Source organism: Homalodisca vitripennis, unplaced genomic scaffold (genome assembly GCF_021130785.1).
Source record: "Homalodisca vitripennis isolate AUS2020 unplaced genomic scaffold, UT_GWSS_2.1 ScUCBcl_2664;HRSCAF=7651, whole genome shotgun sequence".
NCBI lineage: Eukaryota > Metazoa > Arthropoda > Insecta > Hemiptera > Cicadellidae > Homalodisca > Homalodisca vitripennis.
Genome location: NW_025778884.1, coordinates 78,251 through 92,202, shown reverse-complemented (window position 1 = coordinate 92,202; position 13,952 = coordinate 78,251). Strand labels below are relative to the sequence as shown.

Here is a 13,952-nt window from a genome sequence, read left to right as displayed (position 1 = left end):
GTATCTTTCTACCATAACACAGTCTCATTAAGAAGTATAAATCTTCAACCAGAACCTTTAGTCCCTATTTAACAAGCAAAGGAGAAAGATGTGAGGATTATGTTCTTGCCTTAAGAAGACAATGACTCGATTGAGTTTATCCTAAATGAAAAAGATTAATACTGTTTAGACGTACACAAGTCTTGTAGATTATTTCAAGTGAAGTGTTCCTTGTAAATAAATTGTTATATCTGTATAAATTTTATTTTTCACTCATATTTCATTTTTGTTTTTTTAAGGGCTCATAGCATTCAATTTTGTATTACTATTTTGAAAATAAAATAAAGTTAATTGTTAAAAATTCTGTTATATCAACAATTACACTTACATTTTTTAGAAAAGAATACTCACATCAATAATACAATAATTTTCCAACAAATTGTTTGTACAGTAAATGTTTTACCTTGATTTTCTTGAAATAACAAAATACCTCATGGGCCCTTCTTCCGGAAACTGCCTCAATTATGATACCAGAAATAAATTTAAGTTGATAACGATTATCTGACTTGCAGCACTGCCCAGGACAGCTTTAGATATACAGCCATAGGTATGTCCAGCGGAGGTGCCGTCGCTGCCATGGCACCACTACCAGATTGAGATTCGATCTGCGTAAAATATTATTGGTACGTAGAAACAAGGAAACTGCAAGATTCCACATCTGCACTATTTAAAAGCCAATTCATATATCTCATTAAGTATCATTTCGTAAGGCATTTGCTGCATATAAAAAATGTGCCATCTGCAGCCATTACGTTGTGAAACAGCTACACACAAAGTATTGTAGTTGCCACTGTTGCCACAGGGCCTCACTCAGTAATAGTAACTTGCAACGCTGGTGCCATGTTGGTGGGCAGGACTGCTGGTGATTGTAACTACAAGTATATGCCTCATGTCATAGACTCAGTCAGACATGGACGTTCAGTGCACACACATCAGTACCTTTTGATATTTTGGATCGCTTATTAAAAAATAACATTTTTATGATATATAAACAGCTAATTAAAAACCAAAGGCTATCAAGGATTTGGACACTCAACCAAAAAGAGGTGAATTATTTTTATTAGAAAAATGTAAAATATGCAAAATAGGGACACAAGTTACAAATTTGTTCAAATCTCTGAAAGTTTGTTTTATAATTTATATGTGAGTGTAATTGTACTTATTCATTTTGTAAACTGTCAAATTAATGTACTAATGAAATAATAGTAGAACTTTCCAATGTCCATAACTAAAGCCAATCATCTAAATTGGTTTCAGTACATTAGTTTCACAATTAATAGGTACAAATAATATGGTCAAATAATCTATATTGAGAATTTTGAAACATAAATGTTTGGCCTGTCACCCATGACATTACCTTCAAATAGACTCTGAAATAGTATGTACTCTTTTCAGACCCAGCTGCTGTTATTAGTGCCAGTTCCAGTTTTGAAGTTACTCAAAGTGATAATGATAGAAAGAAGGTTGATGCTGAAGGACCACTGGAGAGAACAGCAGAGCTTGATGATCCTTCCCATGACTTACCAAAGAACAGGCAAGTTCGGCTAGGATTTCTCGTGACCCATACCAACCACAAATTTCAAAACTAACCTTTAAAAGAAGTTAGCAAGGGAAAAATTATAGAATTAGGTCTTTTCAACCTAAATGGTTCAAAAATTACAAATGACTGGAGTACAGCTTGGAAAAGAATGCTGCCTATTGTTCTTACTGACGTTGCTTTCTTCTAAATGATAGTTCGTTTCCTGGATTTGTTGAAAATTCATTTACAAAAGCTAGATTTAGTTTTTTGCATACAGCTAATGAAATGTTTAGATCCCACAAAAAAAGTAAGTGCCATGTATCGAATATGATTGGCTGAAAAATTTTTCACTGGCACACCAGTCTATGTATTGTTGGATAATTTAAAAAATGTGAATTAAAAGAGAGAGAAAATGTTATGGCTTGTCAATATTGTCTGTTTGTTAGCTTAAAGTGGGAAATCTCTTATAGTCTGATAAAATAAGGATGCAACCTCGGAATGAAAGATAATAAGCTAAAAATTTGCATACGTCTTTATTTTTATGGTAAAAAACCTACCTCAAAAGTCTCATATAATTACGTGTACACGTCTTAAGATATTTAAGGTCAAAGGTCACGAAAATCAGAATACCATATTTATAGATATTAATTATTATAAACTTTGTTCCAACTACAGATGATCGAATATCTTCTCTAATAATCGCTGCAGCAGCTTCTACTATTCGTAATCGTTCTTCTTCGGGTGAGCTTTTTTATTCTCGTACCAAGCTTTGGATAAAATATTTGACTGTGTGTCACGAAAAGATATAATAGTGAATGACCCAACCTTAGTTGTAATTATTATATCAGTCAAATACTTCTCCCTCAATATAGAAATGATAGTCTTATCATCCGGTACGTACTCGGTAGGAATATCTTTCAACTCTTTTAATGTAAATTATGAATCATTATTATTTTCTATATAAAAAAATCTCTTTCATGGCCTGTGTGATGTTATCATCTTTGAGATGCTTTTTATCAGTAGGTATTCAGTTTAAAAAATGAGAGTGGCAAGTAGCATGATATTTAGCCTCAGCAGCTACCAAGTTATGTTCAAAAAGTATACGATTTTTTACTAATTTTCCTAACAAGTCGCCTCTTTCTTCAGCTTTCGTCAAAACATTATTTTTAAAATCAAGAGTACTTACTTTACTGATGGTGCGTTTATACTTTTCTTTTTTTTCTGCGACTTCATCAGCTACTTGAACACAAAACAAGCAAGATATTTTAAAATCAAATACCTCTTCTCGTTTTTTACGAGGTGGACTTTCTGCAGTTGGAGTTTCATCGTCTTCTGCACGTCGCTTCGATGCAGCAATTAAATTTTTACTTATATACACTTTTCTACAATCAACATGCACCATCACAGAAGTCAAAGTATTTAAATAATTTATATGACCGTCATTTCTGTCAATACTTGCAGTTTTTAATGTTTGTAAGCCACGCACAACACTCACAGAAGCACTTTCTGATATTAATTTATTACAAATAAAACAACAATCAGCCATTGCAATTAAAAGATACACTCAAAATTGTACGTCTGTTAATGGTAATATGTCGTTTTCAACTAACGGATAAAATAAATTTTTATTGGTATAGAAATACTAACACAGAGAAATATCCTACCATTCCCATCATCAAGTAAAATATCTCGCCACCACTACTGTACTTATACATAGAAATTCCAAACTCATTCGTTACGGTGTCTAGAAAGTAAAAAAAAAAAACTGGTCATATACAGTGGCGTAGCGACAGAGGAGCGAGTGGAGCGACCGCTCCAGGGCGGGGGGCGACGGGCAGGCGCAGGCCTAGTAACATGTTACTAGGCCCTGGGCGGGCGGAACGATAATATGGCGTGAAGCAGCCCCTTCAACGCGCATCCACGCCCGCGCAGTGTCTTTGTGTCAGTCAGTCTGTCATTGACCTTGGCTGAGACAAAAGGCGTCCGTACAGACCCACCGAGTGATTGACTTACTTCAATTTACCTTTGTCGTAGTGATTGCAGATTTAGCGTTAGTGCAAAGTATTGATTATATTATTTATTTTGTTGTGATGTGATTTGTGTGGTGTTGATTTATTACCTTTGGTATATAATGTCAAAAAAAAACTAAGTGGTGCTGAGTATCGGAAACGAAGGTTAGAGAAAAGTCACGCAGAAAATCTTGAACTTAAGAAGGTAAAGAAGTTATCTACCTACTTTTCGAGGGACACTTCAGTAGTTGCAGTTTCTCAAGAACCCACTTGTAGCTCACAAGTACCCACAAGCGATGAGGACTTGGAGCAAACAAAACTATAGGCTTACCTGAAGATGCAGAAGACCACTGCCCCTCTTCAGGAATCTTTTTCTAAGGTAGGCCTAGTTAAAACTGAAGGTACCGATTGCGAGTGAACCTTAAAGAAAATGTAACAACTGTTATAAGTTCTTCTGATAAGGGTAATTTTGAAAACACTCTTACAGCCGAACAAAAACGGCAAATAATAAAATTAGGCCCTCATCAGCCTAAAGGGCCATTTCCAAAAGAATCAGAAGGGAGAAATAAAAATAGGGGATTTGACGAGAAAATGGTATTTTCAAAAGAATAAAGAAACCAATTGAGAATAAAACGTAATTGGTTATGCTATTCAAACATCCTCAATGTTTTCTATTGTCAGCCATACTGGCTTTTCAATATGGCATATACTGATGTGGGATTTTTCGAAAGGTACGTCTGATTGGGCACATTTACGTCGAAACATAAAAGACCATGAAGAAGATTCGCAAAGTCATCATGCAATTGCGTGTGAAATATACTATCGCTGGCAGTTAGGCCTAAACAGTTGATAGTGAGAATCTGGAGGAGATTAAAAAACCACTGATTACTGGAGACAAGTTTTAAGGCGAGTGGTGGACGTCATTATTACGTTAGCTACAAACGACTTACCACTGAGAGAGCACAGATTGTGTAATGACGATGAAGATGCAACTAAATCGAAAGGAAATTTCCTTGAGATAAATACATATGCTAGCAAGATATGACCAGGTCCTTGCAGATTTAATTAAGTTACCAAAAACGTGGTGTTAACTACCTTAGTCCTCAGATTCAAAATGAGCTGATCAACCTCATTTCCAAAGAGATAAAAAAAGAAATCAAGGAAGAAATGAAAAAAGCCCCTATGTGTCTATTATCTTTGATACACAACTCAAGATATAGCGAAAAAAACCGACCAGCTGAATACAGTGTTTCGTTATATAAAGATAAAAACTGACGAAGGTGACAGGCCAGTACAACTAGTCATAGAAGAAGCGTTCGGGGGCTTTTTGGAAGTGGAAAGCCAGAAATCAGAATACTTATAAAATGTTGTTTTCAATATCATAGAAAAAGTATTCAGATATATCTAAAGTTTCGAGGGCAAGGCTACGATGGAGCCGCTAATATGAGTGGTTATATATTCAGACCTTCAAGCAAGAATAAAACAAAAAAATCCTGCAGCTAAGTATATTCACTGTTGTGCTCATGCCCTTAACTTGGTAATCAACGATTCAGTATCAAACATTCCTGATATCAGAACCTTTTTTGATAATGTTCAAAGTCTTTATGTATTTTTTAAAACTATATCAAGATGGGCACTGTTGACTAAGTTGGCTATGTTACAAAAACCTTAAAGAAAGTGTGTCCAACAAGGTGGACTTCAAGAATCAAGCCGTCGACGCTCTTCGATGTGGTTATTTTGACATAATGAAAGTACTGACTTTCCTTACGTTAGAAGGTAAAGACCAAAAAGAAGTAAACTAAGCTAAATCACTTTTGAAATATTTTGAGCAGTTTCCTACAGTAATATTGATAGTTTATTGAAAGTGTGTTGCTTGAAACTATGGACATAATTTCTAAAAAACTTCAAAGTACCGAAGAAGACTTGGAACACGCAACAAAAATGCTCTTAAATCTCAAAACAAAAATTAACAAACCTAGGAATGAGTGGCAAACAGTTAAAGCAGATGCAACTAAGCTTTGTTTGCAATGGAAAGTTGTACCACATTTCATTGACTCAAGAACAAAAAAGAAGACAAGAATGTTTGACGAAGTGCAAGTTGATGACCCTATTAAAGACAATGAGAAAACGTTTGAGGTGTTCAACCGTAGCCTTGACATAATCACAACACAGCTGACAGAGCATTTTTGAGGTTGTTACTCACATTACTAGTAGTTTCCAATGTCTGAAGCCTTCTTTTTTTTAGTTGGAGCAAGTGATGAAGAAATCTTAGAATCAAGCAAAATTTTGATATTAAACTACCAAAGATGGCATCTCTCCTTAACTTAGGTCCACAGATTGTAAGGCTAAAAACTTGTTTTTTTAAGTCACGTGGAAAAACTCAAAAGTATAAGGGATCTTGCAGATACTTTAATAGTGCGTGCTCAAGTTTGGTTCCAGCTTTCCAGATGTTGTGAATGCTTGTTTGATGTTTTGACACTACTGTTACAACTGAAAGTGCAGAGAGATCATTTTTAAAACTTAAACTGATAAAGAACTATCTTTGCAGCACCATGTCCCAAGAACGTCTGAGTGCCTTAGCAACTATATCTATAGAGCGCAGCAGAGCCAGGCACATCAACTTGGACGACACAATAACACAGTTTGCTAGCATGAAGTCACGAAAGAAGATTAGTTAAGATAGTAAATATGCGAGTTGGTTTTGTAACTACTTAACTACTATGTTCACGTTTTAGATAATGTACTCAAATTTTAAACTAGAGTTTTCAATAACATATTTATTAAATATATTGAAATTTGTACTTTCATTCCAAACTCTATGGAATTGAATTGAGATTTAAATACATATTGCTATACACGTAAACTAGGTCTCTTACAAGGAACAAAACTTTTATAAAGAATAGTAGACTGTAAGTTATTATAAAAAAAATGATGTTTGGTCAAAGACGCCTTACATTGCTGATGAAAATGATGGCCAAGAAACGTTTGTTACGGTAGTGAGGTGAACTGTCGGCACTGATTGATCATGTAGGTAAAAAAGTTGGGGAAGGGGCGCCAGGACTGAGTCGCTCCATGGCGCCAAAATCCTCACTACGCGACTGGTCATATATAACAATGGAGCATCTGCTACAGCTTCGCAGAAACAGCAAACGTTGTACAAAAGATTTGTATTTCGAGATATAATATTCATAGTAATATAGCAATATGGACGAAAATTATTTCTTTTAATATTGTATGTTTGGTAAAAATAAAATAAGTATTATTTAGAGAATATATAATTTATAATTAATATCTATAAATATGGTATATTAAATCATAAATAATAATAAAAATGCAATAATAATGATAATAATAATAACAATAATAATAGTATTAAGTAATAATAATAATATTTAGTGGATAATTAACAATATAACTCATTTATTTATTGTATTCTACTGGCTGACCTCGCATTATCGTATATAAAGGTAAGCGGTCCCCTACTCTTTGCGCTGTATCTCAAAAAGGATTGAACGTACATAAAATTACTTCAGAAAAAGTTGAAGAGAATTTTTTGTTCTACAATTTCTCTAACCACCTTCAAAGTCATTTAGCGTAAGGGAAACGAGATATTTGCAAAAAACTGATTTTCGTGACCTTTGACCTTAAATATCTTAAGGCGCGTACACGTGATTATATGAGACTTTTGAGGTAAGTTTTATACCATCAAAATAAAGACGTTGCAAATTTTTAGCTTATTATCTTTCATTCCGAGGTTGCATCCTTATTTTGCCTTATTTTACTGAGTTATTAGAGAATATGACGAGTTTAAGGATAGTATAGAGAAAGGTCTTTTCCTATAAGTTGTTGCTATCATGTAAGAATATGACTTTTTTCAAAACTACCAATTTGGAAAAGGCCCCTAAGAACTGTTCTTATCTTAGCAAGCTAATTAAAAATAACATATTATCGTCATTTCAAGCTAAGATATTGAAAACTGTTAAGTGATGAAATCAACAGACAGGCCTTTGCAATTATAGCCGATGAAACGTCTGATGTGAGCCATCACAAGCAATTAGCAGTTGTGTTTCCCTACATTCCAAAAGGAAGAGCCTATCCTATTAAAAGTTCGGTATTCTTATAACAATTGATACTGAAAACATATTTAAGTCAATAAACTATATATGCTGCTTGACGTAGATGTGCTTGCCGAATAAAGATGTAGTTACCGGAGTACAGACTAGATGTAAAGCTGTCAATTCTTCCATTATGTATATTCACTGTTATAACATTGTTTAAACCTAGCTTCAGTTAGTGCTGAGCAAAGATATTTTACTTCTTTGGAATAGTACAGATGATTTTTAACTTCAATGAATGATATCCAAGAATGCATACAGTCTTTGAGGATATCACCAAACAAACTTAAACTAAAGACTCTGAAATCCCTTTCAGACACTAGATGGTTCAGAGGCGGTGTCTGTAATCTATGTTCACTTACACGAAAAAAGACATTGAATAGTGTATGGAGTCTAGTACATATAGCCACTGGTAAAGGTATTTTGCTAGAAGTGAAATCATTAAATTTTATTTCATCTTTGCAAATTATGCATCCTGTACTTCAGCTTGTTGTGATAGTGAGTAAAGCTCTCCAAAGCCCTAAAAGACCGCCAAGCAGTTGATTATGTTTTTTAGAAATGACAAATACTGAAGAACAGTTTGAGGACATAACAAAACATAGGAAATGTGTAGTACACTAGATATCAAAATTCAAATCAACTCGATTTGATCAAGAAAAAAAAGTTATCTCTGTTAAAGGAAAATTTATGGGCTTAAATATTAATAAATTTTACAAGTGTGAAAATGAAAACTTTGAAATTCTCGCAAAACAATTCAATGTCAATTTGGCAGCACTAGCAGTAGAATTTAAGCTTTTGAAATCAAAGAAACATGCGAAAACTGATACAAGTCTTCTGCCTAAAAATAATCTAGAATGGATTGACTGGTTATCCATGAGTTTCAACCTTTGAAATTTTAGTGCTGATTTTGTAAATTTTATACAATATGTGTAATGAGCTGCACAGACGACAGTCTTCTCAAAACGCAGTGTCTTGACATCCAAGCTCAGATCTAAAATGCTTCAAGATTGTTTAGAAAACTTGATGGCTCCATTTGTGAAACAAGAACTGGCTATTAACGTAATAACATGTGATATGACTGACATCTTCAAGAACAGTGTTGCATTCAACCGTTGGATGATTCAAAGTGATGTGAAACATCAATGTGTAATACTGAACTTTAAGAGACATGTATTTTAGTTTTAACTGTGACTTTTTAAACTACAAAATAATAAACCTTAACCTCTTTTATCTTGATTTGTACACATTGATGTAATAGTCTATTAGAAGATATGTCAAATGCTAAAATCAATCTCCACAAGAGACATTGGATTGGGTGCTGCCTAGTAATAAACAAAAGAAACATTAATGATAAACTACAGTAAGTATTGAACATGTTATACTTAATAAACCCTGGTGATAACCAAAGATACCAAATATTGAAATGTAATGAATAAAAATGAGATCAGTACAATGAGATGTATCAGTCGATTGCAATTGAAATGCTAGCAATAATAATAGTAGAGCCCATCTCTTCAGCCATACTCCACTGTTTTGACAGTTTTACATATTGTAATGCATTCTATCACTTTCTTTTGAAGTTTATTTTCTTAGTTTTTATATGCTGTTCTCAGATCTGCCTTCTGGGCTAAAACAATTCACGCATTTGTAAATCAAATCCAACTTTACAATGACTGGTTTGTTATGTTTTACATTTTTAATCCACCTGAAATGGAAAAAGTAAAAACTTAAATCTCACGAAACTTTTTAACTGAAAATCTTGAAATGCTGACTAAGTATTTTTAACACTTATCCAATGTAGATACACTTTGATAATGTTTAATTTTTACCTGGAGCTGCTGATTCTTCCTCGCCTTCGGCTGCTTCATCTGCTGGGGCTGCATCATCTGAATAAAACACATTTTACCATCACACATTTACTAACATTCACATAATACTTGTAAAATGTATAATAGGTAGTAAATAAACTTAGTACTCAATTGTTTTATTTGTAGTAAATAAATTGTTAATTCTCGAACAAGACCAAACAGTAATTACCAAATAATGTTAGAAATTAAATCCCTTATAATTTTGCTAATTTATTTATTCTTCTTAAGTAAAAATATACATATCAGTTTTCGAGAACAAAATGGGCATTCACATTAATTTAGATATTTTTGAAAATACCTGTGTATTTGTCTTGTATATAATTTTAGAATACTTATGAAATTGGGTTGTGCCTACAAACAATTTCAGTGACTATTCGAAAATATTGTATCTCAAATAAACTCATACAGTCAGTGCAATTTAATCAGAAACTAGTAACAACATAATTATGGAAATGAGAATTTTAAAGTGTGAAAGACTGTAAAGGCAAAACTGTTTCATCATGATTTATGATATCTAGTACATACCTTCAGTATGATCATAATTATACAGGTTTAATGTGGTTTGTTAGAGACAGCAGGAATTATTTTAGGTAGACTTTGTACATAAAATTGGTCTATTGCAGTACTCATGGTAGCATTTAAATAATATTTGTACTTAACTTCACCAAACATTACTACCAGTGACTAAAACCATGTCCAGTGCCAAAGTATATATATGCGCTATATAATGCGGATGGCGAAAACAATAAATATCCCACAAAAGACTCAAACAAGTTAAAACTTGATATACAAAGTGTTAAATATCTTGGCCAAGTTTATTGCCCAGCTTGGTATGCAATTTCATTCTAATATGGCAGCTGTTCGAACATTTAAAAAATTAACAACTCCATTATTTATGGGCCTAGAAACATATTTACTTGTTACAATTGTAGTCAGAACCCTGTATTTCTCAAATAGATAATATTAATATTTCAGTTGCTACAAAATCTTTCTACTTCATTTGACTGATTTGGAAGTAATATTTCAGTTATAGCAAATTCTAGTGTAGAAAGAACCTGAGAAAAACAGCCATAACTCAACTACCTCCTTTACAGTATAAAATTAGCCATTAATTAAAAACCAAAAGTAATAAAAGCAGTTTTAACCATAAAAGCTATCCTGAAATCTAGCCTATTATTCGGAACAACATTATAAACCAACATGCTCAGTGTTAGGCCCTTGTTAATTCATCTCCTTTAAAAATGACATTTCTAGTTACATCAATGATAAAGTAGTTGAATACAATGAGTTCAGATTATACAAGGCTCTTCTCTACAAATGGCACAATATGTAAATCTATTTTGTGTCAATAAACTGTACAATATTTTAATAATGACTTCAAATCTGACATAGTTATAAAACTGGATAAAACCATACAGAATATGAACCAGAACTTCCCAATATTACAGTAACTGCTTGGTTTAAACTACTGATGTTAATACCTCTTAGGCAGATCAAGTATTACAACCTAGTGAAAAATATACATCCAATATATCTATATCGTAAGAATAATATGGTGGATGAAGCAGCAATACAAGATTTTATAGATGAGCTACTTTGAAAGCAACCTGCGCGAAGCTTTCTTGCACATAGGGGGAGGGAGGAGCAGAAACTCGACCACACCTACCGCCACCCCCTCTTTCACTGCTCGTTCTATTTCCTTTACAAGATACAAGTGGGAACAGAGTGTTTTGCTTCTCTGCGTTGGCTTTTTGGAGCATCACACTATGTTTTGTTATTCTCGTTGTTATGGAATAACAATTATTATTATTAAATATTATTATTTATGTTAAGAATAGTCAATTGTATCTATTTAATATGTTAGTATAAAATTAAAAAGTATTTTAACAAATGTTTATTTTTAACAGCTGTTGTTATTATTACTGGGTTTGGACAGCTGTTATGTAACACATACCCTACAATTAGTGGTAAAATCACGACAGGAGTGGTTGGTAAGGAATATGAAGGGGGAAGTACACTTCTCCTCCCTCTCTACATCTCTCTCTCACTCTCACTCCTCTCCGCACTGTTCACTTAACAGGTTACTTTCAAAGCGGCTCATCTATAGCAAGAACAGAAACTGCTCAGTCTACAAATCCTTGTGGAATGAATCCTTATCAGATATGGGTTGATCTCATAGAGAGGAGCACATAAACATAGTGTTGTTTTATGTAACGCAATTTAAATGTATTATTACTTCTCGTATTTCTTTGGTTTTTTTGACATTTGAAGAAGAGGACAGATAACAGTTCTTGAGTTGGTACATTATTAAGGTTTATTTATGTTTGTTATCCAAGAGAGTGTTATACCGATGAGAAACAGAGAACCAGTAGCCAACATCAAGCAAACGATGATGACCATACTCAGATTAGTCTGACACTAAAGGTTGGGACACACATAACCGCACCGCGCCCGACACGTCAGTCGGCCGTATGCTGGCCGTCATACGGTGAAAGAATTGCAGCGCAGTTTTCAACCTGCAAGTCCATACTTGTCCGCACCGACACCAGACCGTCGTGGGGCCGCACCGTGGCCCGCACCGTCACCGATATGTGGAGTTTGAATTTTGACGGGCACGGTTGCGGTCTACGAGCGGCATCATATGTTGTTTACTGTTGCGTTCTTCTTTTTAAAACTATTTATGTAGTCTACACGTTTCTATTTTATTGAATTATTTAGTATAGCCTACTAACTCTACATCCTGTGTTCGCGTACAAAATCATATTTATTGATAAAAGTAGGCTATTACATTTTCTTACATTAGATTAAACTAGTCATATTTTCTTATTGTGCATATTTTCTTATTACAACGAATTTGAAAACCATGTTGTACATTAAGTGATTTTAAACAACTAAATTCGAACTATTAAAAAGTCTATACACATTTTTTCATTAATTAAAAAATAACAAGCATGTAATTATTTGAGCAAAAATCTATTTTTCTTTGATGTTTGAAGTTACTTGATAAATTTTATTCCGGTATTTTGTAAGAGTCATATTTAGAATGTCTCTATGACATTTTTATTTATTATTCTTTTCACTTCAATAAAGTAAAAATAAAAATATTTTTTTACAATAAGATTTTCAAACAAGAAAAACCCATGTTAAAATAAATAATAATAATACTAAATCATTTATTTCCCCATAGTGACAAAACTGAATATTACAAATAAATATTATTGCCAGTGCTTAGTAATAAATAAGACTATGACATAAACGTATTTACAATAGCAGTAAATAACAAATAAAAAAAATGTTTTCTACTTACTTTATTTCTAATTTATGTACTTAGAGTAATAAAATATATAAAAGTAGGTTACATCCTTTTAGATTTTCTTTCTTTTCTTAAACCTAATAATTAGGCCAATAGATTTACAAAATAAGGGAAATTTAGGTACCCATAAGAGGCTGTTTCCTGTGTTGGGGATACTATATACAAAAAGGGTAAAAAATAAAAGTAGCGGAATCGAGCAAGAATGAAATGATAAAAATTAGTTATTGTAACTTATGTAGTAAATAATGTACTATTACGTTTCAAGGTTTAAAATTTAGTATAACTATTGTGCTGAATTAAACAAAAAGGATTTATGCATGATTTACAATTCAAATATTAGGCTTTACACATGTAGCATTAAATATTATATTATAAATAATTATTTTATAATGTTCTAACTTTAAATATTATTATAAACTTAGCAGACAAGACTAATCATACACTAATTTATTATCTTAAACATATACTCAATATCATTTTGACCAATCAACCATACTCTAAATTTTTTTTAGAAAATATATTTATGTTTCTACTATTTTTGACTAATTCTGGCAATAAATTTATTTGTCCTCGGAGCTATAAAAGAAATAATTTTGTAAAATTTGTTTTTTGTGTGTTCTCCAGTATATATTTTACAAATATTTACTATGTTTTACAAATTATTATAAACGGGCTTTGCAACATGGCAAACTCTCTGGCATCACACTATAGCTCTTGGGTTTAATACAAAAAACACCAAATACACTGTTTATAGTGTATTTGACCGAAATTCACTGCAATGAAACACAATGAACAAGAATTATACATTATACATTAAACATATAACCAAGATAATGATATTTACAAATTTTACATACTAGCTGATTGTACAAAGCTTTACTGTACTATTACAATGTTTCATTTCACCACAGCGATTAATAAAATAACAACAATGATATTAACAATTTTTCTCAAGCAATACTTAATCTTCCGAATATTTTTTTAAGTATCTGTCACTTCGAATTGAAAAGAAACATGCTCTAGTACAAACAGTGAGATTGTTGCGCTCGGACTGCATACGGAACATGTGTGGCCTCACGGTAACCGAGC

General features: G+C 32.8%; 1 protein-coding gene across 4 annotated transcripts in view; it reads right to left on the bottom strand.

Moving 5' to 3' along the window:
• Positions 1-13,952, bottom strand: part of LOC124372223 (outer dense fiber protein 2-like) — a 160,803-nt gene that overhangs the window by 90,813 nt on the left and 56,038 nt on the right. For all 4 annotated transcript variants that reach the window (XM_046830597.1, XM_046830596.1, XM_046830598.1 and 1 more), the window contains exon 5: positions 9,512-9,568. In XM_046830597.1, coding sequence (XP_046686553.1) covers positions 9,512-9,568 — 57 coding nt within the window. The remainder of the gene's footprint in view (positions 1-9,511; positions 9,569-13,952) is intronic.